This window comes from Chamaea fasciata, unplaced genomic scaffold (genome assembly GCF_029207755.1).
Source record: "Chamaea fasciata isolate MVZ Bird 193981 ecotype frontalis unplaced genomic scaffold, bChaFas1.0.hap1 SCAF_9, whole genome shotgun sequence".
Classification (NCBI taxonomy): Eukaryota; Metazoa; Chordata; class Aves; order Passeriformes; family Sylviidae; genus Chamaea; species Chamaea fasciata.
This window is the reverse complement of record NW_027094094.1, coordinates 35004003-35030372: the sequence shown is the minus strand read 5'-3', so window position 1 is coordinate 35030372 and position 26370 is coordinate 35004003. Positions and strand designations below refer to the sequence as shown.

Sequence of the window (26370 nt, the reverse complement as noted above, 5' to 3'; positions counted from 1 at the left end):
TAATTTAGCATACGCTGCATCTTTCTGGCAATTTTAACCTTTAAGAAAGACCTAAGGAGATACAGCTTTTTTGTAATAATGCTCAAGTTCAGAGAAGACTCCTACGAATTAGGAGTCGGTAACAATACAGAGGAGCAAGTGAAATCCACCAGCTCCATTCCATACATTGCTGGGTGATTGTGCAACAGGTCACGGGAGAAGTCAGCAGACGAGTTGGGCAAGGCAGAGCAGGGGAAAGCAACCTTTATCCAGCACCCAAATTAAGGCACAGAAACCTCAGCAGAGCGGGATGTAGCACTTAACTCCAATCAGAGACTTAAGAAATCTTCCTCAGCACGTGGAAAGCAGCCACCTGATCCCCAGGTGTGCCTGGGAGCTCTCAGAGGCTGGGACTTACCACAGCAGGCTTGTTCCAGACGTTCTGCTGGCAGTGTTTCACTGCCCCACACTGCGACGCCGTGCGAATGCTCTGACACCACACCTCCGGCCCCTTCACACACTCCTTCTGCCACAGGACAGGGCTTGCCACTGCTGCCAGAGAGAGCAAACAGAATCAGCCTTTGCAGCAGCTTAACACCATACAGAACAACCAACTGTTTATTAATGTCTGTAAGCACATCTCAATCCAGAAATTTTTGACCTGTCCGTAACACAGGTCATAGAGTCAAAGAAAAAAAAAAAGAGAAACTGTAAAGGTTGAACTTCCCACTTCAAGTCTCAGCACCTCACCAGTTCTTTCCCCCAGCACCCACCTCTTGTAAAAAAAAAAAAAAATTAAAAATACAAAACCTCACTTTGCTTAGCACACAAGAACTACCAGATGACTTGAAACACCAAACCTGCTCATTACAGAAATCTACCTTACAGACAGCTGACTGTAGCTTTGGCAATCTCCCTGTTCTCCTGCCCTACTGGCACTTCAGCTCTGAACCAGCTTGTAATTGCTGTCTGCATTCCTCCTCCCACATGAAGCATCCCGTTCTCACACAGCAAGTGAGAGAGTGAGGAAAGAAATTGGATTAGGAGCCACAACAATGTACACATTGCATGGAAGACTTAAGAGCAGGTACAGACCAAAACACTGACCATAAACAGAAAGCTTTAAGAATGCTCTTAAGGAATGTTCTATCATACTTTTTAAACCCACTAAATCTATTTAGACTTCCTTTTTTTCCCTCTTGGTCAGGTCTTCAACTGTGTACAGAAAAATCTGTGGGGGTAAAAAAACATACCAGTCCTTTTTTGGACATTACTTCCCATCCCATGTGGGACTGCCATGCAACCTATAAAGTTCACAGGCAAGATACAGAGTATCTTTTCTGGACAGTCCTAGCATAGAAATGTAAAGTATCTGCACTATGAATAATCAGTAGGACAAATGAATCAAAAGCATGTTTTTGCTGACTTCCCAAGCTTGTTTTTTTCTTTTTTTTTTTTTGTGCTGTCTGGACCTGACACCCAGCTTCTCTCAGTTTCTAAAACCATCCTATCTGTCAGCAAGCTCTGTTTCCTCAGGAGACAATGCCCTACATTGCACTAACCAATCAAGAAACAACTCCTAAAATCGACATCAGGCAGGCTCCAAAGAAATCCACTATGGTCCAAGCCCACAAGGCACTGCTGCCAAAGTTTAGAAAAATTAAAAAAAAAACAAAACATAAAGCAAATCTGTTCACACCTATTAGCTGTACAGGTGTTCTCTTAACATCAATGCTGTTTGCACATCACAAAATCCTGTAAAATGACACTGTCAGCCACGAGGCAGGAGTCCAGCTGTTTCATTCCTATGAAGCTTCTAGTAAGGTTACAACAGATGAACAATCACTTCCCCATTTCCCATGCCTTGTTCTAGACAATTAGAGGATCGATTTAAAGCTGAATTACCAGTGCGCCTACAAGGTACACGGCCATCACTCATCAAACAGCCAGATAAACACTGCTTTATAGGTGGCAGCCTGCAGCCTTCTCAGCTGTTGATTTATAACGCCTGTTTACACTGGATTTCAGAGGAACGACCCATTTATTTTAAGAAAAACGTGCTTTGCACGCCTGATTTTTTTTACACGAGAGCTTGAAGCTTGTCACCATCTCTGCCAGTAAAAAGCCTTCATTATTTATTAATTCTTGAGAAGGACAGCACACTGGTACTGCCTGAGAGACTGCAGGAGTAAGACTTCAAAGCTTCTAATAAGGTATGGTTAGCAAAATATTTACAGCCTGTTCTAAACTCCAGCATTATTGATCTGGAAGCCCTAAGAATAGTTAATTTTCAAAGTCAGGTTGGCCAGCCAAAGGGCTGTCAGCTCTGGCAGGGTGACAATAAACAAGAATACACTTGGTTGAGGGAAAGCTATTCTTCCCTTTCAGATACTGCCATTGAACAGTGGTAGGAAGGCTCTGGAAGGCAGTGTCAAGCTCTGAATGAAGTCAGTCAAGATCTGGATTTTAAACAGTGGAATCAAGGATTCCCACCTATTTACAAGAACAGCTTTTAACCCACGCCTTTATCAAAAGACTACTCCTCCTACACTGAAACATACTGTGAACTACAAAACTGAACTATACAACTCCAATAATAGTTATTCCAAGCAGTCTCTCAAACTCCTGATTTAGGAGAGTGTTTTAAAGCCAAATGGAGGCATTCATGCTGTAACTTGCATTGGTTTCATCAGGCTCTTAGTAAGCTTTCAAGTTTTGTTTGACTTTTGACTTTTAAGTTCCTGTCACTGTATGACTTTTCAGATCTGTACCAGCTCCAGCACAATGTCTTGCTCCTTCCTCCTCACAGCCCTAACAATAGATCATTATTAAGTGTATGACAAAAAAACCTATGCTTTAGATTTATTTTTACTTATCAGCTTTGCTGGTTGCGTGTCAAGACAACTCTAAATTTTATGTTTTCAGTACAGATCTTTCTGGTCAGACAGTGACTAAGCAAATTTGTTTGTTAGGGCCACACATGGCTGGCACATTTCAGTGCAGCTACAGAACAAAGATGACACACAATAATCCTGGCTTCTTTTCTGACACCTTCCACAGCAACTTCAAACACAGTTAAATTTTTATTAGTTTGTTCTGTATTATGAGGAAGTACTTTTGTTTGAAATGTTATATCTAATACGAAAGGATTCACCTTCATTGCAACAATATCCACCCTCCCTTTCTGAACATCCTGGGAAAAACAGAAACAAAGCTAAAAAACCTCTGCATTAATTCAGATCCTGCAGATTCAGAAAAGAACAGCTGGAAACTTTGTCCTGTTACCACTTTTTCCCATTTAGCTTGTTCTCCTATTTAACTGTGAAACAGAATTTTTCCCTCATACGTTAACTGGTATTACAACAAAAGCAAACGTTCCAGTGAAGTGTGTTAAGACCTTGTGATGTCTCAAAACAAATAGTTTTGAGTTTTAACTCTTCCCTCCAAATAGCCTTTGCCACAAAAGGAGCAACACCTTAACATGGTATTTCACATCCCCAGCACAGCAGCAACCCGAGAGAAAGCAAAGTACTATCAGTTACCTCACACTGCTCTCAGTGCTCAATGGATAAACCCAAGGGAATAACTTTTCGTTACCTCTGCCATCTCTTTATTTTATGTATTGTTCTTTACCTTAGGTCACTCATTTTTTGATAGACTTCTCCTTTCTCTGTAGATCAGCTCTCAACAGTCACAGGTCATGCCTGCCAAGACCTGTCCCCCCATCTCCTGAAGTTCTTGCAAGTCACTGTTTTTAGAGCATCAAAGTTTATCTCTGAAGGCCAAGGTGTTTCTTTACTCATCCTCTTCACTGGTTTCTCCCTGCTTGAACCCCTCCAGATGTGACTTTTTCAATGTAAGAAAAAACAGCCTTAGCTTTACCGAGTTTATCCGAACGCACAGACACAAATTTGGGAAGCAGAGGTGACGGCCCCCTCAAAAAAAATCACCTTTTCCACTCGGCTTACAGAGCCATGCATGTGAAAACACAGCTCACAGGAACCGAAAAGGAAGGAAGCTTATAATGTCTGGATTACCATTCTGCACGGACAGCTACAGGAAAATTGCCAGGCAATTACCTTTCTTGGAAAACACCTTCCCTTCCCTCAAGCAATTGTCTCACTCTACTATGGAGAGCCACTCTGACTTTTTTCCCCTAGATTCTCAGAAAAACATCCTAAGAAATCCCCTCCAAAGCTGCACTGAAGCTACAAATGAGATTTAAAAGTTAACACTGTATAATTAGCATCAATGAACAGGGATTCTGAGGGGCCAGACCAGATTCCCTGAAGAGCCAAAGGATGAACCAGAAAACTACTATCCAGAACACAAAGAAATTCAACCTGAAGACTCCGGCCTCCTCCAAACTCAACTGCTAGAAAAACCCTTGGTTACAGACAAATTAACCTGTCATTTGGAGGAAAAAAAAAAACAACCCACAAAAAACAAAAAAACAAGTGCTGAGCTGCTGTTCAACTCAATGGATTGAAGTAAAATGTGAAGATCATTCAGGGTGCTGTCAACTCTTAACACTTTTGTGACAGTTCAGCCTGCCTCAGTGTATTAACCTAATTATCAGGAAGGATGTTATTCCCAGGCTGTCCTACTTGCAGTGTTAAAAAAAATAATAAATTCATTATCTCCCAGAGACACCACAGACCACGCGAACGCATCAGCCTCTGCCATCTGTGCTCTGTTAGTTATGTACGTTTCCCCATGTCCTTTGAGACTAGGAAAAGCAAAGCATGTTTAAGTTAAAAGAAGTCAAGAGGGATCAACTTCTCTTCACCAAAGTTTACAAAGTGTCAAGAAGTAAAGGAGTGACCCTAATCTGAAGTTACCTGAGGAGGTCAACACTCCACAGCCTGTGGTCAGTTAATGAGTAAAACTTCAAACGCTGTAACCACATCACACACCAGCGCCTTTTCCAAAGGGCTCCTATGCCTCTGGATTAATGAGGCAGTAAAGTGACCATAACACTTGAGCGAACACAGGCAATTTGAAGAAAAACTGAAGGAAATGTGGCTAGCTGTTACCAGCATTCCAGTTACAAATGAGTCTTCCTGTCCAATATCTACCAAGGAAAAGCCAAGCTTAAAAGATTTCTAATTATCGTGATGGGCAAGAAATGAATTTGGAGTTAGCACCACAACCAGAGTCTTCCTCAGCGTTGGGAACTTGTTCTCATTTCAGCACACTGCCTCTGCCTCAGGTGCTCCCTCGCTTCCCTCACCAGAACACAAGAGTGGCAAGAGAAGCAGTTTGTGCAGGTACAAGCAATGACAACAAAGGTAAAGAGAGCAGAGAACTGGATGAGCTGGAACAGTAAAAGCACCTCCACCGGCCCAGTAAATTCTCCCAGGTAACTGCAAAGGTTGCAAAATAATAATTTCCAAGTTGGCCACAAGTTGCCAAGCAAGGCCTGACTGCTGCCTGAGATTTCTCTATGGCAGAATCCAGAAGAGATAAGTGGATGTTCTAGGGCACCTGGTAGTTATCAGGGGTAAGTGGCCCCATACAGTATGCTAAGATATTCCCAAAAGGTTATGAGCAGCATTTTTCCATGCAGCAGGTGCCTGTTTGGGGCATACTTGTTGCCCATGTCCATTCTTTCTGGTTTTGTTCTGAGGGGTTGTTTTTTTTTTTGAGGGAACGCAAGGGACAGATTTCATATGAGTCTCTGCAGAACACCTGTATTTAACATTCCTTTTTCACCAGACAAGTATAACCACAGCACAAACGCTGGAAAAATCTGCTATCAGGCATCCAAAACCAAACACTGCCCCATGACCAAATACAGAGAAGCACTGCCCTAAAATACATACACACACTTCAGTGTAGCCTTTTTAATTGCAATAGGAACTCTGACGTTTTAGTAGCAGCAAATGAATTGCATTTAAAAGCTGCTTCATTACAAAAAAAAAAAAAAATTAAACAGAAAGTGAGTAAATTCTTTAAGAAAAAAACAAACTCTTTATGTCACAAAGCGCTAAGGTGTTGTCCTAAGCTGCTTTGAAGAATCAGATCTACGCAAGATACTGAAACAAAAACCCACGGCAGGCAGCAGTAACTGGCCCTGCTTCCCCCCAGAGATCCAAAATCAGGATGTCCCCGCACTTTATAGCAGAAAAGCCTACCCCGAAAGAGCCCAGTCCACTTCCCAGGGAGCCTCAGCTGACATCAGGTGACACATCCAGTTTGGCCGACAAGCTCCCCCTGCCCATCCCCTGGGTGTTTGGGGGCTGCCCGGGCAGCTCCTCTGGGGTGCAGACAGGCTCCCCCAGGCTCGGGCAGCCCTGCGGGCGCATTCAGCCGGGCGTGACCGGGAGCGGGCTGGCTCAGCTCCTCCAGACACAACCAACAGCAATCCTTTCTATTTATACCTGCCTGGCAAACACGGCGGGATTGTGCAAGGGCAGGTTTACACAAGGCACATGACTGCTGTGCTATCAAAGCGCCGGCCTGACGGCTCCTCACAGCCAGTTACTGCTACATGAAAACACGGACTTTATTTCTACATAATCACAGCACCGTTTAGGTCAGAAAAGACCTCCAAGATCAGCAAGTCCAACCTGTGACCAACCACCACCTTGTCATCCAGACCAGAGCACTGAGTGATGGGTCCGGACATTTCCTGAACGCCTCCAGGGACGGTGACTCCACCGCCCTCCCTGGGTACCCCATTCCAGCGCCTGACAACCCCTTTCTGAGAAGGAATTTCTCCTGATTTCCAACCTGGACTTGCCCCCCAGACCCTTTTCCAGATCTGTTCCCTCCCCTGGACACGCTCCAGCACCTCAGTGTCCTTCCTGTATAGTGAAGGCCCAGAACTGGACACACGATCTGAGGTGTGGGCACTCTTCTCCTAATTTAATCTGCAGTAGTGGGCTGCACCCGCCTGGCTGGTTTTTTTTATTATTTTTTTCTGTTAGGAAACCACATTCATAGCAGAACAAGCCTGCGAACTACAGAACAGTCCAGTTATCTGCTTTATCCATATCCTCAAGAAAATTCAAGCCAGCCTAACTCAGCCTACAAATTTCCTGTTCCCAGATGTTCTGAGCAGCGTTTGCTAGAGGAATCACACATTAACTTGAATCTTCCTTCAACACAAGGTTTTAAGTGTACTGTTTTAATAGAGGGAGGATGTGAAAAAAATCATATCCTCAAAGTTTTTACTTTCCACTCCCAGCTTAACTTTTAATTTAGCAAAAGGGGAGAAAATATTCACTTAAAGAGAAACTGAGCCCTGTTTTAACAGCACACCCAGCCTTCCCCCTCCCTGCCTGGCCTCAAAGACAAGGAATAATCAGAGTGCGCATCAGTAGTCCAGAGATGCCAGGACCTGTACACCCTGCTTTGATTCCTCTGTGTCTCCCTTAAAGGGAAGATGCACAGAAACCCTGAAAGTAGGTCAACCAAAAACCCTCACGGCCTGTAAGGCAGCCAAGTGACTCCACTAGGATCTGACAAGGGTGGCTCGATTTCTGCACAGCTAATTAGCGAGCTCGGCAGACGAAAACCGTGTTTCAGGCTGTCACAGCAAAATCTTCAGGAAAATCTGCAAGGTAAGTGAGGCAATTAGCATTCATAACAGGACCCTGGTGAAAAAAAGACAGCTGTTTATTTGTGTTAAAAAGAGTGACTTCCTAAGGAAAAACAGGCCTGACTAGTCTCCTGCTACCTTCAGCTGCATACCTTGCCTTTAACAGGTAGGCCAAGCGAACTCTCATTGCTGAACTGGTTTCTCATTACAATTTCCCTAAATACACCGCTGGGAAAGCTGGTGGATACTTCAAGGTGAAGCTTTTTCACTTTCAAAGCGCAAGTAACTGCAATGATTTCAGCGATTTGGAAACAGTCCCAGAAGGTGTGGTAACTGATGGCAGCTAATTCAGTGCAGAGCAGACTCAAAGGACACCATGAAAGCACATACACATACAGAGTGAAAGCTGATGTTTGCTTTCTTGCTTCCTGCCTGAAAAGTCTGAGATAATCCATTAAACTGTCCACAGATCAGCATATTAAATATTACCAGTATATCCAAGGGAAGCTCTCCCTGTCCCCAGCAGAGGGTTAGAACTCGATGACCTTTAATGTCCCTTACAACCCAGGCTGTTCGATGATTTTATTACATTAAAACTACAATAAAGTACAAGACTCACGTACAATGAGGGAAAAAAATCACAGGATTATTTACTGTACTATGCCAGCAGGTTACTCCTATAGCCTTTAAACAGCCAGTTGGACTTTTTTTTTTTAACTGATTTTTGAAATGCTGCAGGTTAAACTTGTGAGTAGATAAGCTTTAATATTAAAATAGCCTGATTTAGAAGAAAATCCTCCAACTGTGCAAGTCCTTACATTTTGGGGTTTCTAGCTACTCCATCCCACAGCCTAAAGGTGTATTAGCACTCATCAGACTATTAATCATTTCTGTACCCCTGTCAAGCTTCTGCAGCGTACAAAACATAAGCACTGCACGTTCTAACCTCTCCTCCTGCAGCTAAAGGGAGACGACTCCCCCATCACTTTCACCTCAGCAAAAACAGGTAACGAGACAGCGCGCAGCAAAATCAGTGGAATTTTCCATATGGAGTCGGAGATCCTAAGGCAAAGAACTCAACAGCAAAGGCAACCACCCGCCATCTGCAAGAGGATTAGCAGCCACCTATCCCTGAAGTGGCGGAGATAAACAGCGCTGCTGGCAGGGAAAGCAGTCCTTCCCGATGGTCCCCACCGACCCGGGGTCCGAGCTACCCGACCCGCGCCGGACGCGGACGCACACTGAGCACGGTTCCACGGGAAAATCATTTCGCCACCAGCAGCGGGGACGGCCGGATCCTCAGGGCGACTCCCCCCTTCTCCCGGAGCTATTTTTGGGAGACTCTCCCCCCCGCCAACACAGCCTTCCCATCACAGCCACCCCGAAGGCGCCCTTGAAACTCCCAATGCCCCCACTCTCCCTCACCGCCGCTTCCTCTGTTTGGGATCGGGGAGCGGGTCCTGCTGGGGGAACACAAACAGCGCCAGGACCGGCCTTCGCCCCCTCCGAGCTGCCCTCGTCCCGCGCACAGAACCTCTCCCCGAGCCCTCCGGGGCTAAGCTGGATGGGGAAGGGACTCGGGAGGGCTGCGCTTACCGGCGGCCAGGAGCCCGAGGAGGCTGAGGAGGCTGAGGAGCCCGAGGATCAGCGGCCGCGCCATCGCTCCCCCCGCCGTGCCCGTCTGCAATGCGGCGCTGCCGGCACCGCCCGCTCCCGCCTTTATATAAGGGCGGGACGCGCACGCGCGCACACCGCCCCACCCCCCGCGCGCGCGCAATGGCGGGGCCTGGGGAGGCGCGGCGGGCGTCAGGGGGCGCGGCCCCGCAAAATGGCGGCCGCGGGTTCGGGCGGCGGGGCTGGCGGCGCGGGTTTCCCGGCTGCCAACGGCGTTCGGTGTCCCTCCGGCAAGAAAAAAAGCATTCAAGGCGATTTTTGCCTCCACGGGCGCCGCCCGGAGGCAGTGGGAGTCCCAAAGACTGCTGTCTCCCCCACATAGACCGGCCAGGCTGGCAGCATCTGATTGGGGCGCACACCAACATGGAGACGTGGTATTAAGGAGTTGGAATGCAGCTTTTCCAATCCGCTGCTGTGCGCTCCCCGCTGGACCAGGTTGGTCAAGGCTGTCTCCCACCTGACTTTGAGCAGTTCGGGGGATGGTACATCCACAAACCTCCCTGTGCAGCCAGTGCCTCAACCCCCTCACAGTAATCAAAGTCTCCTCCTAATATCCAACCTAAATTGCCTCTCCATCAAATTGTACCCATTCCCCCTAGTCCCGTCACTACAGCTGGTGATGAAGGATCCCTCCCCAGCTTCCCTGTGGCCTCCAGATAGCGGCATGTGTTGCGGGGTCTCTGCAAACATGACGTTGGGTATGGGCCACCACGGTGCTTCCCGTCTTGCTTGTGAGGCCATGGGAATGCTGGTTTTTCCCTGCTGTGCCAGGAAGGCTCCCCGTTGGCACAGGGCAGCCAGGTATCCCTGTGGTCCAAACGAACAGCAATTCAAAATTAAAAAAAGAACAACAGCCTGAATTCACTTGCTGTCTCCCACCCTGCCTTGCCCCTTGCACTGATTCAGCTAACTGGAAAAACAAGCTAACCCAGAGGGAAAAGAAAGCAAATAATAAAACCAACAGAAAACACCAACCAACCAAAACCAAACCAACAAACAAAAAACTAGAAAACACTGATTTCCTTACTGGATCAACAAACTGAACTAGCTCAGCTGAGGGACAGAGCAGATCCCTCCCTCCTGGGCTCCCCAGGACTGGGCAGAGCAGCCGGTCCAGCGCCGCTCTTCATCTAAATCCCTACTCAAGCTGCAAGAAGGGCCCTTGACAATGCTTCCCACAGCCCGGGGAATTGGGCATTCCCTGTGCCTCAGCACAACACAAACTTATCCCATCTAAAGAGCTTGGCCTCTGCCAGGCTTATCCTGCCCAGTTCATGGAGACCGTCCAGGTACTGCCCTTCATCTGAGGGCGCACATGTTTTTACCTTGTTAGGTCCTTACCTACATGTTCATTTTTCAAGGACCAGACTTGATAATATTTAAGGTCTACTTGCAGCACAAAGGTTAGGAGGAAGCAGATCTGTTCTGTTTCACTTTCCAGGCTGTACCACACAGTGTAACAACACATTTCTCCTTTTCTTATAAGGACCTTTCAGAAGCCCGGCTACAAAGCCCCAGTTACTGTGATTTTCTTCACAAACCATATCAGGAGAACCTGATGCTTACAGAGGGCCTTTGCCTCTCCACAAGTGAGCCCAGCTTCATTCGGAGCCTCCAGAGCCTCCGCTATCAGCACCATCGGGAGCCAGGCTCTTAGGTAATTCCCAAACTGGAGCCAGGTGCACCCAGACTGAATCAAGGAGGCAGAAAGCCACCCCCAATCTTGGCCAGACTAAACAAGCAACCTTTACTCTGCCTCTAAAGCCACCTTGCCTAGGCAGGGCTCTGCGCTGCCCTTATCTCATGAGTACACATAAAGTGTTGACGAGGCACCTCAACTTTCCAACCAGCAGCCAGCTACTGACCTAGGAAAACACACCAAAAAAAAAAGAGCTTTGTGCAGAATATTTTAAAAGGAGGTTAAGTAAGACTGTCTGGAACAGGATAGCTATTTCAGCAGGCAGGGTGTTTTTTCTTCTGGAAGCTGAAGGACGGGGGGAAGGAAGGAGTAGCTTGGAGCTAGCAGGTTCTACCCCCAATCTGTTATCACTTCAGGCTAGCCCAGGTTTTCCTGGAGTTTTGCCAATTCCCATTGATTTGGGACCTCCTTTTCTCTCTCTCAAGCACACAGCATATAATATTTGGCAATAACAAACTGTGTCCACAACTTAGCTCTCCTGGTCTAGCCATACTATCTGCTAGTTTCCTCACTTAAAAATGGAATAAAACAAAATAAAGCAGCATCAAGAGCTCAAGCACCAGCTGTCTGCTGTGGGTGTTTGGAAGAGTGAGAAACTCCAAAGGATATCTCAGCCTGTTGGGAGCAGGCCCAGCTCACAGATGTGAGCTACAGCCACCAGTCACTCTCTGCCTACCACCTTCTGCTTTTGCTGAGCTTCTGCTGCGATTTGGGGTTTTTCCTGAAGGTAAACCTCCCAGATAAGGTACCAGATAAGGCTTCTCAGGAAGGATCATGGCTTGTGACATATAGCTGAGTCACTTGGCTGTGGCTGAGGGAGAAGGAGGCCTTCCCTACCCTAAACTTGTTTTTTAGCCCCATTTTCTGGGAGGCACAAGCTCTGCATGGAGAAAGTGAGTAGGAAGAGCTCAGAAAGCTGCAGCCAAGTGAGGGACTTTACTGCAGCTAAGCACATGACTCACTTTCCAGCTGCCTCCCCTACCAACCAGTTGGACTGGGCCAGCACCAGAGCCTGGCTGGTTTTGATGCTCAGTTTTGTCATGCCTACAGCACACAAATTCCTTCCACGTCACCTCGCCCTTCTGGTGCCCAATTCCGTGCTTTGCATAAGTGGGGCACGTGAGGAATCTCTGTTTGGCAATCCCGGGAGGCCAGCCAGAGGCCCCTGCAGGCTCTGGTTTTGCAGCCGCAGCCAGCTCTGCAGGAGAAGTGTTCTCTTTGCAAAAGAAAAAACCAAAGCAAGTGAAATAAATAAAGAGAGGCATTTTCCGCAGCAGCCTGGCTTTCAGACTTGTTTGCATTTCCACTCAGGCTGCAGCAGGAGGAGGGAAAGAAGCAAAGCAAGCCACAAATTACAGCCTGACAGCCTCGTGCAAAGCCTTGAACACGTTTGAAGTTTATTCCAGCCCAAGAGCAGCCTCCCTGTGATTCACCAAATGGTTTGGCTTGCGGGTCCCGCTGGAGTGCAGACAGACACCCACACACACCCACCCTTCCTCACCGCTAACAGGCTGCAGAGAAATAGCTCCTGCTCTGACATTCTTCCCAGAGCAGAAAGCACCAGAGCATGTTCCAAATGGGATGGCAGTGCTGCAGGGACTGCATCCAAGGGCAGAGCTGCAGCTCAGCAACACTGGCAGCAGCCAGGGCACGAGGGACCTGTCCCACTCCTCCTGGCACAAACACACAAAAAGAAACAACCAAAAAACACAACCCTGACCCACAGAAACAGACAGTTCTGGACCAGATCAGGGGCCTGAATCAGGCCAGGGTGTAGAGAGCAGCACGCGATGAGCCAGCTGGGCCGTAAGAGCAAGACTACAGCAGCTTCAAACTGAAAGAGAGTAGGTTTAGGTGAGATGTGAGAAAGAATTTCTTTCCTGTGAGGGTGGAGAGGCCCTGGCACAGGGATGCCCAGAGAAGCTGCCCCGTTCTGCAAGTGTTCAAGGCCAGGCACGACAGGGCTCCAAACAACCCAGTCCATTGGAAGGTGTCCCCACCCATGGCAGAGGTTTGAAACAAAACGGCCTTCAAGGTCCCTTCCAACCCAAACCATGCTGCGATTCTATGACCCTAAGCATTTTCAGCACAACCAACCACACACTGCTGAGCCCAGCAGCTGACCTGGCTTTAGAAGCCATCCCTTCCTCCCCCCAGGCAGTTTTTTGCCTGGATCGGGAATGCCTGTGGCACAGCACGGGGTGAAAGTATTGAGGACCATCCCACTTTGGCAGCCCTGCCACAGCAGAGCTCTCAATTAACACTGGCATGGTCACAGGCTGCATTCCTTCCCACGTTCAGCTCAGCCACAACTCAATTATCAAAAGGGGTCACATCAAGTACACTGGATTTTCCAAGCAAAGCATAACATAAAGCCTCAAATCACTGCAGCTAATTCTCATTTCAGTATTTCCTGGGTCAGCTGTCACAAGTTGAGCATTTTAGTTACAAGCTGTGTTTTGTTTCCTGGTTTCCTCAGCATTTTAGGTACTACTTACTGGGATTAAACTCCTGTTTCAAGGCAAACCATATCCCAAGGCAACTGGTACTTCAAAACAAGTAGGTCAACACAAAGAGCATCAGCAGCCATAAAAGCTTCACTCTCGTGAACCAGAATTTCTGACCAGCTTTAGCAAGATCTGGAACAGCAACAGAGTTGCCAGAAAAGCAGATGATCCCTCCTAAATACAAGGGAATCAACAGTGCAGCACCAGCTCATCAATGTTTCAAAGGATATGCACCAAGATGCAGAATTCTAGTCCTGCTCCCATTGTGTCATCTTGTCAGGGTCATAAGCAGTAAGATTGCAGCTGGATAAATCTCTGCCACAACCTCTGAAGCAGCGTTTCTTTTTATAAACGTGGAGTAATGTATTCCTCTAAATCCCATTTAACCCAACCCTCCCAAAAATTTAGAATTCAGAACCTGTACATCTAGGTTATCCAGGAAGAAAACAAATGAAAATGTGTAATAGATTTTAAAACATATTCCAATACAAATATATAAAATGAAAAATATATACAAAAGATATACAAAACATGGAGCTGAGATCCTTTCATTCGGTCTCTGCTTTGCAGGTTTTCGAGGATTACACTTAGAAGCTTTTTTTTTTTTTTTCCACTTAGAGCTTTTTCAGCCGTGGAGGTTATTGCCAGTCAGTGTTTTCCATCTGCTGTGAGTCATTTGGGCTCACACAGGAGTGATTAGATAATCACGGGACATCGGGAGCTACGGCTTTAAGGAAAAGCACGAAGAATTACAGCTTTTACAGGAAAAATAAGAGATGGCAGAGAACAGCTCCAGAGGCTGCTGTGAGAAACTGGGCTGAGGAAACACACCCACCCCCCCCCGACTTTCTTCACACAGTTTGCTTCTCTGTTGAAATACTTGTTTTCTCTTCCTCCATTATCCAAAGCAAAAAGGAAGGCACTAAATAGAATCTATTCTTTGGGGAAGAAGGTACAAAACAGAAGAGTTTGGACCAGAAATAAAAGCCTCAAAACTTTGGATGAGCTGAGAGCTGATGTGTGGGAAAGAGAGAAGGAATAGAAGAGGAAGATCATGTAGTTTAATATCTTAATAACAGCCTGAGAAGTCAGGCAGGGATGAGTGCTTTCCTGCTCACTGGATCTGTGCTATTGCAAGGTCTACAGTTCTTTTTTTAGGTCACAAAAAGCATCAGGCAGCAGCACCTCACGTGTGATCTCACCTCAGCTGCACGCTCATGGCCCAGGACTTTTAAGCCAGGCTGTGGATTTCACTGAAATTTGCAGCAGCAGCCAATCACTGTGGCCAAAAGTGGCACGGGTTGGGATTAATCAAAGTCACAAGGCCACAGGGGGGAAGTGGCAAGTGCAGCTACTGTGGCTCCCACCACAAGGTCTTTCTTCATCATACCAGTGGATACAGCCCACGCCCAGAGTCGTGGGCATCTGAATAGCTGCCCTCTGCCCTCTTCCATAAAAGAATAAAAAGACAGCCAGAGATTCAGTCTCTTTCTTCCACTGTCCCAACTAAATCTGGGATTTTAAGTTTGGAGCAAGAAGCCCAGCATGGTGTTCATCCCTTGCTTGCTTCAAGTCTGGTAGGCATCCCACAGCAAACTCCCTGAGCCTCTTCTAGGGTTTCTTCACCTTCCAATTTCATAAAGCAAAAGGTTTTCACTCCAGGGAAAAAACCCATCAGGACTGTGGCACAAGGAGGGCAAACAACTGCGATTCAATACCTTTGGATTTCACAAGAGGATTCCCTGGAGTAAGCTCCTTTCCCTGTGTCCTTCCCACTGTTCACCCCACAGCAGCTGGGGAAACGTTGGAGCATCTCCTCAAAACAGCAAACACAAGCAATAGAGACTCTTCATGAATTCCATGTGCAGTGCTGGCTAATGAAGTATTGGCAGCCTGGTTTTCCATGGCAGTCACAATTTCCATGATTATCACCTCCTGTGTGTCTTTACACTTGTTCTTCACAGGAAAAAAAAAATCAATAAAAGCTTATTTTCACCGTCAGTTTGTTAATCCTGGCCCTAAGAAAGTCAGCATCATGTACCCACACAAGCTCAGCTTCTGCCAGGAAATAGCTAGAGCAAAACTCACCATTCTGCTGAGCTTCATTTGCCATGGCAAATGTCAAAGGAGAAACAAAACCCTTCTTATCCTTCCTCAGGGAAGGGCAGAGAGGCGTAGGAGTTAGCATTCAACCTTGGGCACTGCCACTCAGTCAGCTGCAGAACAAAAGCATGGCTGAGCCCATGGAAGAGAGAGGAGAGAAAAAAAAGGGGCAAAAGCCCATTCTGTGGAGAGCAGCAAATGGTATTCCTGGCTTAACACACCAGGTCACACCCAGCACTTGTGAAAAGACAGGGAGAAAAACCAACTCAAGACATCTCAAGTATCTACTACCAACCTGCAGAAAAACAACCAACCCCATTTCCCCTCACTAGGCCCCTGCAACTGCCTTTTAGAACTTATCCAACAGCTGCTTCCCCTCAGGTTGTAATTCTCATTCTCAGCTGCAGCTGGTCTCTCTCTGTGCTCCTTTAGTGGGACAAGGTTCAGAACCATGTTATGTCCTTGCTAGCAGATCTGCAAATGAGATTTAATTAACCCCGAGAGATTTGGAAACTGGTTTTTTTCCATAAAAATGGAGATTATCAGGTTTGATCTGCTCCTGTTTCACATGGAAGCTTAGAAAGCAAACAGGTTTTGCTCTTATTTGGTTTTCCTGTTGCTGCCTGTGGCAATCAGAAGATATTTGGAATTTGTAGTGATTTCTAGTAAAAGTGTTTGGGTTTCCCCAGCTTGCTCTGAACAGCTGTTCCAGCGACAGCCTCCCTGCTGGCAGCAGTGGTTCCTCTGACAGGTGTCCTCTCAAAGCAGGTGATCTTGGTGGACCTCATCCTGCTCTTTCCCTGACACCCATGGGTTCTATAGCAGGAGGGTCCTGCCCTGTGTCACACACCATCTCTCATTCCACAACACACCTTTCAAATGTGACCCACCACGACTAGAGCAGCCGAGGTGGCGAAGCAAGTTCCATCCTTCCAGGCTGCCAGGCTGCACCAGTGCCATTTCCTAGAGGTGGATCTTTCAGAGGTCCAGCTGCAGGGCTTGGCTGACCCTATGGACATCCCAGTGAACTCCCAAGGCTTCTGGGCAGAGTCTTGTTCTCTGCCCTTTATCTGCTCAGGTGCTTTAGTTTCAGATTATTTTTTGGAAAGACCCTTCTCTGTTACGAGCAAAGCTCCAAAGGTCCTGGTGTCCTCATTGTGTGTAAAGCAGTGAGGATTTGGTTATCACCAAGCCAGAAAGATCTCCGGGCAGAGATGTTATCTTCTCTTTGTAAACAGACCCACAAGGCCACAGCATGACTTTAGGGGATTGTCAGAAGCCACCCAGGGGCTGAGTGGTGTTCACAGTGGAACTGTTGCACAGTTGAGCTGGTGCTGGAAGGGGCTTCCCTGCCGCCTGTCATACCCTGGCCACGCATTCCTGCTTCCTCCCTGCTGAGGGACAGACTGACCCTGAGTAGACCTGATCAGCTCCTGATCCAGCCAGATCAGGAGCATCAGGGGGATCCAACTCTAAACTCCCCCTGCAGAGGAAAGGCAATAAAAGATAAGATTACGGGCTTACTTTTCTGCAGGTCTCACAAAGGGAGGGAGAAGGAACATGTGTCAGGGACAGGAAGAGAGCACAGGATGGTCCTTCCCCTGCATTAGGTGGATTTAAGCATCCCATGAAATGGCAGGACAACAAAAAGATGGGATACAAACAACACATTAGCACAAGGAAATAAGCTGCACCAATAAACCTCACTGATGGAAGCGTTCAGCGTGAGGAACATCTTCCAGCCTAGGGTTTCTCGAAGGTTTTGTCGACATCTGACAACACCTTAATTAAACCACACCATTTCATAAACATCTTGACACCGAGGTTTTGGCATAGATATTAAGAAGTCACTGGTGCCAGAATTTATTTCCATACTCTTAAGACTCATGATGTTCTTGGTGAGGAGCAGAAGAGGACAGCCTGCAGCAGAGACCACACTTCGGTCTGTGCCTGTGGCCCTGTGTGGCACTTCCCAAGTAAAACCCAGTGGGCACTCTGGCTGAATAGCTCGGCACTTGAGTCACTCCTTGGGTTTTCTGGGTGCTCAGAACTTTCCACTACAAAGTGGTTCTCACTTCCTTCTATTTGGAGGTGAGAGAGCAAGACAAGTCACAATTTTGCAGATATTTTCTCTCCCACTGATGCCCAGAGTGGGTAACTGCTGCCGTTTAGCACAAGCAGCTCCTTTTTGCTGGGGTTTTCTCTTCACACACAGGCTGGTCAGAAACAAAAGGAGCTATACTTGGTTTATCCTGAGTTCCCTTCCTTGAATGGTGTGTTGGGAAAGTGGATTGGTCAGATGAGGGGTTTTCATGCTTGTAGAGAACAGGGAAACACGGATTTTACCCAGCTGAGGATGCTGCTGACCTTACTGAGATCCTGACAGCCACATGATGGCATTTTTTTTTCCCTGCAGGGCTGCTCCAGAGCCGATGACACTAGTACAAATGCACTTGCAGCCTACATGTGATCCCCCCTCTCTTCTCACTTGCCTTTTTTCCTCCGTGGCAGAAGCTTCAAAAGCCAAACCAGAAAGCACAAGGTTTTCTGCTCATCTGGGAGAGCAGCAGACTGGCCTTGCTGGGATAAGGGGACATCAGAGGCTTTTTCTACTGATGTCACTTACTTTAAGGCTTGCCAGCCTTTCTTCTCGACAGAAATCCCCCTGGCTCAGCTGCTCTCATCATGTCAAAAGTGAATCTTTTGCATTGCAGGTTTGGAAAGCGTTTGCGATGATTAAAAATAAACCAACTTCTTTATTTCACCGTCAGCACTTCTAGAGAAGCGGAATTGAAAAAGGAACAGAAAATGAGGTGCAGGGTCATTTGAAGATTCTGCAGATGTTTGTGGGGGGCTGAAGGAGGCAGCGAAGGAGAGGTGAGTGGAGCTCAGTCGAAAGCACATCCGCTCTCAGCACCTCCATTCCCGCCCTCATTATGGGGGCTTGTTTTAATTACACCTGCTGTGAAAGTGGGGGAAAGATCCACTGAAAGTCTCTCGGGAGAGCTCAAATAGTGGGATGTGCCGAAGCTGCACAAGCCAGGAAAGTGAACATGAGAAATCAGCCACATCCACAGGTACTGGACAAAAACTGGCCAAGTATCAGTTCTCTGTGGAGAGCAGAACTCCTTCCTCGGGTGCTGAGCAGACAGCAAATCCTGCTGGCTCAGGGACAGCCCTTTTCACGCTGTTTGCTGGCTGTCGTCTCCCCCAGTCCCTGGGTCCACTGCTTGGGCCAGGGCCACTGTTTGGGCTTGCTGCCCTCTTTGGGCAATTTGCTTTTTCTTCTTTGATGGCAACACTGTCCCCTCGGCAGCTGATGCACCAGGGCTGTGCATCGTGGCGTCCGTCGGGTCCTGGGGGAGCTCAGCAGAGTCGCTGAGACAGGAACAGGCACTGCCGGGGGAGACAAGGGTTATGCAGGGAGCAGACAGGAGCTTTTTTTGGTTCATCCGTAGAAGAGACGGGGAAGGAGGAACAGAAAAAGCAGATGTGGGGTCTGGCAGCGCTCGCTTTCCCCCTCCAACCTGCAAGGCCAGGAAGCACGGGGGGAGCTCGGCTCCCTGGGAGAGGAACCCTCCAGACCCAAGGCAGCCCCCGCTCCTGTCGGAGCTGCGGCTGTGGAACTGGGACCAGTTCGGGGAGAGGCGAGGGGGCGGCGGGCGGTCGGCAGGTGGCAGCAGGAGCGCGGGGAGAGGAGCAGCTGCAGCCCAGGGCTCTGGAAACGGGGCAAGAACACGGGGTTTCCAAGCTTGGCTTTTTCCCAGACTTCTTTGGCATAGGACCCATCAGCGGCGGAGAGGGTGGAACACCCCGCTGATGATTAGAAGGAGAGAGGTTTCCCAGTAGGAGGGAGTAAGAGTGTTTAATTATTCATAGAAACATAAAAACGACAGCCAAAACCCCAAACAAACAACCAAAACCACCAAACAAACAAACAAAAAACCCTAGAAAAGTTTCAGTTCTCAGTTTTGCATTCCACAGGAAAAGCAGGGCAGCCTTGGCACAGAGGATGGAAACTCCCTGGTGAGGTTTATGCAGGAAGGTTTAAGAGGAAAAGTCCGAGGACAGGTGGATCAGTGATTAAAAATGGCATTCAGCCCTTGGAAGACAAGGAGGACTTTCACACTTTCACCCTCCTGATAGCAGCCCCTAGCCAGGGAGTCTTTAGAGCCCTCATTAAAGCACTGTGAAAGTGTTTTCCTTGGGAAGGCCTGGTGCAGGTTATGGGAAACTGGAGCCCCTGGGATGGCTGTGCACACATCCACACACACCCTGGCACGGCGATGAACCTGCTCCCTCTTCAGAGGCTGGGGGAAGTTGTTACTTGTCGTTTATGATCTGCAGGGAATTTCCTCTGGGAAAAGGAAAAGAGGAGGAATTGAAAAGTCTTCTGCCAATAAATTGCATCCTTTAGGGTTTTCTATTCTCACACTCAGCATCCACAGGAGGCATTTTGTTTTAAACAAGTTTTGGAGATACAAAAAGCTGCAGAAATAGCAATGCTTGCTTATGCCAAAGAAAAGTGCAAGTTAGCCTGTTCGCTGAGGATCGGGAGATTTGCTTTTTACTCTTAGCAGCCCAAGTCTCTAGATAATACAGCAGGGAAAAATAGATTTCATGGTTGAAGTTAGGTGATCTTTTAGGGGTTTTTCCAACACAAACCACTGCAACTCCCTGATATCTCCCTACATTTATTTTGCCTGGTTTCCTACTTTCTCCTCCCAGCAGATGAAGCCACTGGTGTTTAAAAGGAGTGGAAGTGGTTCGGGACATGGTGCAGTCCTGCTGCTCATTGAGTTAGATGTTTTTAAAACTGAAAAGATGTTATTGTGCAATAATCTGTGATGAAGACTTAGTCCCCTAGAGACTACCTCACATTTAGCCCTCAAAAATTCATTTCATCCTCTACAGATTAGCACAGATTTTACCATCAAAAACCCCTCTGACTACCTCTACCTCATCCCCAAAATGTTCATTCTCTCCCCAACAGATTGTCTGCATTTTACCACTAAAAAACCCCTGCTGATTACCTCTAGAGTATTGTGAAAATGTCATTCTGTCCCATAGAGATCATCTCAGATTTTACCCCCAAAATATTCGCTGTGCCTTACAGATCACCTAGAGTTTTCTAGACAAAATTTTTCCTACCTGTTGATTACCTTACTTTTAGGTAAATTCGAGGTTGATTAACTCATTTGAGGTTGATTATCTCGAATCATTCTCTTCCCTATAGATTAACTCAAATTTCCACACACACACACACCCGATTTTGTCTCCTGCAGTTTAAGCAGATTTTACCACCCGGAAAACGACAGATTACCTCTTATTTTATACCCAAAAGGTTGAAGCAGATCCTGCGAGATGGGACAATGCTTTTTATCATGCCAATGTCCTAGGCAGGTGCTGACCTGGTGCTAACAGAGGAAGGACCAGTGGAGGCTTTTTAAAATTGAAGCCCGACCTGGTCACTGCCACATCACCAGCTTGAACCGAGAGCGAGAGCGTAAAACCAGCGGCAGATGCCTTTATTCCCCGAAAGCCCAGAGCATCCTGGTTGCTATAGAGACACGTCACCCTTTCCTTGCTCCTGATGTCGTTCTGGGGACTGCTCCTTTGCCTCCTCCCGCAGGCGTGTGCATGCCCATGTGCGACATGGGGAGCGAGGAGAAGCGTCTCTGTTATCCCTGGGGAAGAGGAATGGGCGACGAAGGGAATGTGATCCCGCAGGTAGTGCAGGGCGGAGGAAACACAACTCCCTGCCTCTCCCGCCGCCTCTCTCGGCAGTGTGAGGGGTGGAGAAGACACTTTGTTCCTCCCCGTGCCAGCTTTATTATTGATGAAGCAGGAAGGTGATCTCCGTCCAGAGCCCCAGGTGTGCATGTGGAGCAGGCAGGGAGCACGGCCCGGGCTCAGGCTGTGCCCCGCAGCGAGGGAAGGCACCTCCTCTGCTCCTGCCACCCCCGGGACAGCCGCAAGAGCATCCTACAAAGACAGTGACATCCCACTAGTAAGGGCAGTTAGCTGCCCACCAGCATCTCTCTGCCCTCATCTCAAAATTATTTACGTCTCAGGGTTGTATTTTTGCCAAGATCTTTGCCCACGAAATTGGAGGCAGAATGCCCCGTTCCAGTTGAAATAACAAACGAGGAGAGGAGACACATTAAAAATGTTTTGCCATGTCTCAATACCCCACAAAACTCCTGCGGTGTGTGGCCGGCCAGACTTATTTGCTCTTTTATAACATGATCAACCTGACAGCTTACACAGGCCTGATCCTGCCACTCCTGGGCTTGCCGCATTTAGGCAGAGTTCCCAGGACACTGCCCTTCACCCCAGCTCCATCAGCAACGCTGCCGAAGCCAAAGCCCTGGAGTTATCAGAGCTATCCTGCCTATCTGCGGCTGGATTGCAAAGCCACTGGCTGGGGGTGCCTGCTAAAACCGAGAAAAGAGGGAGGGAAGGGAAGGGAAGGGAAGGGAAGGGAAGGGAAGGGAAGGGAAGGGAAGGGAAGGGAAGGGAAGGGAAGGGAAGGGAAGGGAAGGGAAGGGAAGGGAAGGGAAGGGAAGGGAAGGGAAGGGAAGGGAAGGGAAGGGAAGGGAAGGGAAGGGAAGGGAAGGGAAGGGAAGGGAAGGGAAGGGAAGGGAAGGGAAGGGAAGGGAAGGGAAGGGAAGGGAAGGGAAGGGAAGGGAAGGGAAGGGAAGGGAAGGGAAGGGAAGGGAAGAGGGAAGGGAAGGGAAGAGGGAAGGGAAGGGAAGAGGGAAGGGAAGGGAAGGGGGAAGGGAGGGAGGGAGGGAGGGAGGGAGGGAGGGAGGGAGGGAGGGAGGAAGGAAGGAAGGAAGGAAGGAAGGAAGGAAGGAAGGAAGGAAGGAAGGAAGGAAGGAAGGAAGGAAGGAAGGAAGGAAGGAAGGAAGGAAGGAAGGAAGGAAGGAAGGAAGGAAGGAAGGAAGGAAGGAAGGAAGGAAGGAAGGAAGGAAGGAAGGAAGGAAGGAAGGAAGGAAGGAAGGAAGGAAGGAAGGAAGGAAGGAAGGAAGGAAGGAAGGAAGGAAGGAAGGAAGGAAGGCTACACCATAAACATCACACCCAGGCTTTCCTGCCTTGCATTTTTCGTACCAGCTGTGCCACCAGCTGCTGGCACTCTCCATGCAAACCCATCCCCATCACCTTGGCTCACAGGAAGCCACTGAGGAGCGATGAACAATGTCGGTCATCACACTTAAATGCCAAGAAAACTTGCATTTTGCTGTCTATTCCACATGCGTAGCAGAAAAACTATGCCAGGAATGTGAAAGAAGGCTGAAAGTTTTTATGGGGACTAGTTTTTTGGATCTCTCTCTGCTTGCAGAGCCAGATGTCTTTCAGCTCCTCAGTGTCTAACATTTCAGAGCTCTGAGGGAGCTGGGTGAATTTCTGCACTTCGGGCAAAATAGTAATTTCTGTAGGATTTAATGGTCCAGACCCTAAAGCTGCCCTGCAGGGACAGCGAGAGCCAGCGTTCCCCAATGCTCCTGGGCTGCACCCAGTAGGATGCTCTTACTCCCTGCCCTCTTGGAGCCCAGAGATGTGACCTCACCAGCACAGCACAGCACAGTGGCACCAACACCCAACCCCCCTCCACACCCCCAGCTGCTGTATGGGGACAAAGCCATATGGCTTTGAAGCCAGTTTTAGCTGAGGATAACAAGAGGAACCTTGCCACAAGGTGGTCACAGAGATGGACCCAGGTTCCTCGCATGGTGGGATGGTGAGAGCCTGGGCAGGAGAGGTTTGGAGTGGATGGGAGAAGAAGAAACTATTTCTCCGACAGTGAGCAAAGAGAGTTTGTACTAGTTCCATCCTTGGAGGTTTGCAGGATAAAGCGCTGACCACCCCAGTGTGACCCTGCTTTGGGCAGGAAGCCTATAGCCCAAATCACCCCGTGGTGCCTGGGAGGGGACTCACCTTGGAACAATGGTGACAATTTCGGGGGGTGTCTGTGAGCTCCCAGGACCCCGCTTCCCCCCTTTCCCCGCCTAAGCGGCCCCTTCCAGCGATCCCAAGGCCGGGGCCGACAACTCCCGGTTTCTCGGCGTGGCGTGTCGGGGTGGGGGCAGCGGGGAGCTCGGCCCGGGGACCCTGCCCGGCCCCGCCCCGGGTCCTGCGTCCAGGCGCCGGGACCGCTCCTCCCGCTCCTGCCCCGGGAGGGAGGAAGGAAGGAAGGAGGGAGAGAGGGAGGGAGGGAGGGAGGGAAGAGGGGAGGGAGAGAATCAGGGGGGGAGGGAGGGAATCAGGGAGGGAGGGAGGGAGGGAGGATGACAGCACCGTGAAGAAAAGCAGGGGACCCGCTGCTCTCTCTCCTCCCGCACGGCAGGACCGGGAGAGCTCGCCCCGCAGAGCGGCTGCCGCCGGGTATGTGCAGCGGGGGTCGGGGCCGACGGGGCCGGAGCGCAGCCGGGGGCCGGGGCCGGCGTGATGAGCAGCGGGAACCCCGGGGCGGGGGAGAGGATGGCGGCGGGGATCGGGTCTTTCCCGGCGCGGCGGGGAGTTGCGGGAAGTTGGGCGTGCGAGGAGGGGCCGCGGCCCCGAGCTCTCCCCCGGCCCCGGGCAGGGGGAACGGGGCCGGCGGGGATCCCGGGGCTCGGTGGCCGCATCCCCCCGCGGGGCGGCCCCGAGCTCCGCCGGCTCCTTTGTGAGCCCTCCGGCCTCCGCCGCTCCTTTGTCTCGGTGCGGGGCCCCCCCGCCGCCCGCTCCCGCAGCGGGGCAGCGCCGGCGGTGCCTCCCCTCCTCCTCTGCCTCCCTCCCCTCGGCAGACAGCCGGATCCCAGCGCCCTGCCGCCGAAAGTCCTTCCAGCACATGACTACTCAGCAGCTCTCCCCGTGCCTTTCTTTGGGGAAAAAAAAAAAAAAAAAAAAAGAAAAAAAAATATCAATGGAATAGGATCGAGCTCTGCAGCGGCAGCGCCGAGCCTCCGTCCGGAGCGGAGCGCGGCTGGGGCGGCAAAAGGAGACTTTAGAAAAAGGGAGTTTCTCACAACCATCCCGGAGTTGCATCATCCGTCCTGTCAGCCCCTACCAGGGAGCACTGGAAAGTTGTTCGCACCCTTTCCCCTCCTGTCCCGGGGCCACCGGGGCACGCTGGCCCTCGGCCGGCTGCCGGCACCAAGGAGCCAGCGACATTTCTGCCGGAGCTGGGACTCTGACACCCTCACGGCCCCAGACGGGACCTGGGTGGCATGGGGGTACCTTGGGAGGAAAAGGCCATCCAAGCTGAGTCCCTCCTCGGCCCCTGCCGGCATTTCAGCAGCTGCTCCCGGCCACATTGGGAAGAGCTGCCCACACCCCACTTCCTTTGCACTCTGGTGCCTGAAGGAAAGCATCTCCTTTTCCACAGTCAACGATTTGCAACTCTGCACCAGGACAGGGATTTAACTGCAATTTTCCCACATCTGCCACGTTGCTTCAGCATACGATTTCACACCCCCAGTCTCCCTGTGCTGTCTCGAGCACAGGTCACTGTCCTCCACAGCCAACATCCCTTGCCACCAGTCCTTTCTGCATCCCTGGAGCGCCGCAGATGCCTGTCTCGGGCTGAAAGGGGAGCAGAGGCAGGCACACAGAGCGCAGAATCGCTGCTTTTGGGGTGGGCTTGGCGGAGGAGCTTCCAGGCGAGCGTGGAGCAGTGAGGGGAAGGAGTGTGGGGCGGTGGGAGGGACCGTGGGCCCTGCCCCCCAAAGAAAGGGCTCATTGAAGCATTTGCGGTTCCCAGCGTGGCCGGGGTCGGCCGGCACGCACAGCAGCCAGCATTGTGCCACCGGCGCCAGGAAAACAGGGTCAGGCGGTCCTCTCACCTGTCTTGGTGGTCTGCTCTGTAGCCCCCCTCACTGTCCAGCAGCTCAGCGCGTTCAGTCGCTTACCCTTGCTGCAGGTGGTGCTGCAAACCCCACCCCAGCCCTGTCTGTGGTTTCCAGCTGGTTGGTTTCAATGCTGAAGGTGTTTTAGCGGCGTCCTGGTCCAGATCCAACTCCAGAGGCTGGCAGATGCACGTGTTTTACCCCCAGGCCCAGCACTGATGTCTCTTGAGTCCCATCAGGTTCACCAGGGGCAGGAGCAGCAGCTCTCCTCTCAGGAGAAAATACCTCTCCTTGGACACCACCATGGCGAGGGAGAGAAAAGACCGGTCTGTCCTGGCCATGAAGCCTGTGCTGGTCCTGTCACCAACATTACAGTGCCCTCACCAGCCTCTACACCCCTTCTGCACAGTGGTTTTTGGGACATGAGGAACAAGAACAGCTTGTCTGGGTCATCCCAGAGAGCAGGTGGGACAGTAGAGGGGGGACAGGAGACAGCCTCATGTACCTGGAGTTTGAGAGCTCGTGCGATGAAAACAAAGTTGTTTCAGTGGTGCCTGTTTGTACCAACACCTGCTTCTGCTGCTGCTCCTGAGCGTAACTTCTGAGTCAGAAGGACTTTCCATTCCCAACTTTCTCCTCCAATGGGCAGTTCCCAGGCTTCAATTTGATGAGGCTTGGGACTATTCTCGGCAACTTTATAAACATTGTAGGAGGCGACTTTTTTTCCCCTCTATTTTTTTAGCTTGACTAGACGTGTTTTTAACCAAAAAATACCTGCCTGGACAGGCTCCTTAGCTGCGCCACAGGGCAAACCGAAGCAGTGCTGTGCTTGTGCCATGCCTTGGAGGAGAGCCAGGACCAGGATGGAAATTGCTGGGAGATGAAAGCAAAGTGGGAAGCTCTGGTGGCACGCTTCCCAAGACCAGCCTCGGGAGGAAGTTGGGAGCGGAAATAGTTGAAAGAGTAAATACAGAGGGGTTTTTTTTCCCCAGGTTGCAGACAAAGAGCGGCACGGAGAGCAGATAAGCCTGT

General features: G+C 49.7%; 1 protein-coding gene across 4 annotated transcripts in view; it reads right to left on the bottom strand.

The window, feature by feature from the left end:
* PSAP (prosaposin) overlaps positions 1-15792 on the bottom strand; it is a 28891-nt gene extending 13099 nt beyond the window's left edge. For 2 of the 4 annotated variants that reach the window (XM_066191898.1, XM_066191897.1), the window contains exons 1-2: positions 9122-9226; positions 398-531 (exon numbers count right to left, since the gene is read on the bottom strand). In XM_066191898.1, coding sequence (XP_066047995.1) covers positions 398-531; positions 9122-9185 — 198 coding nt within the window. In that variant the 5' untranslated portion in view covers positions 9186-9226. Of the gene's footprint in view, positions 1-397; positions 532-9121; positions 9227-15493 lie in introns of those variants that run through there. The other 2 variants (XM_066191894.1, XM_066191896.1) reach the window with 2 other exon arrangements.
* Positions 15793-26370: the final 10578 nt, after the last annotated feature.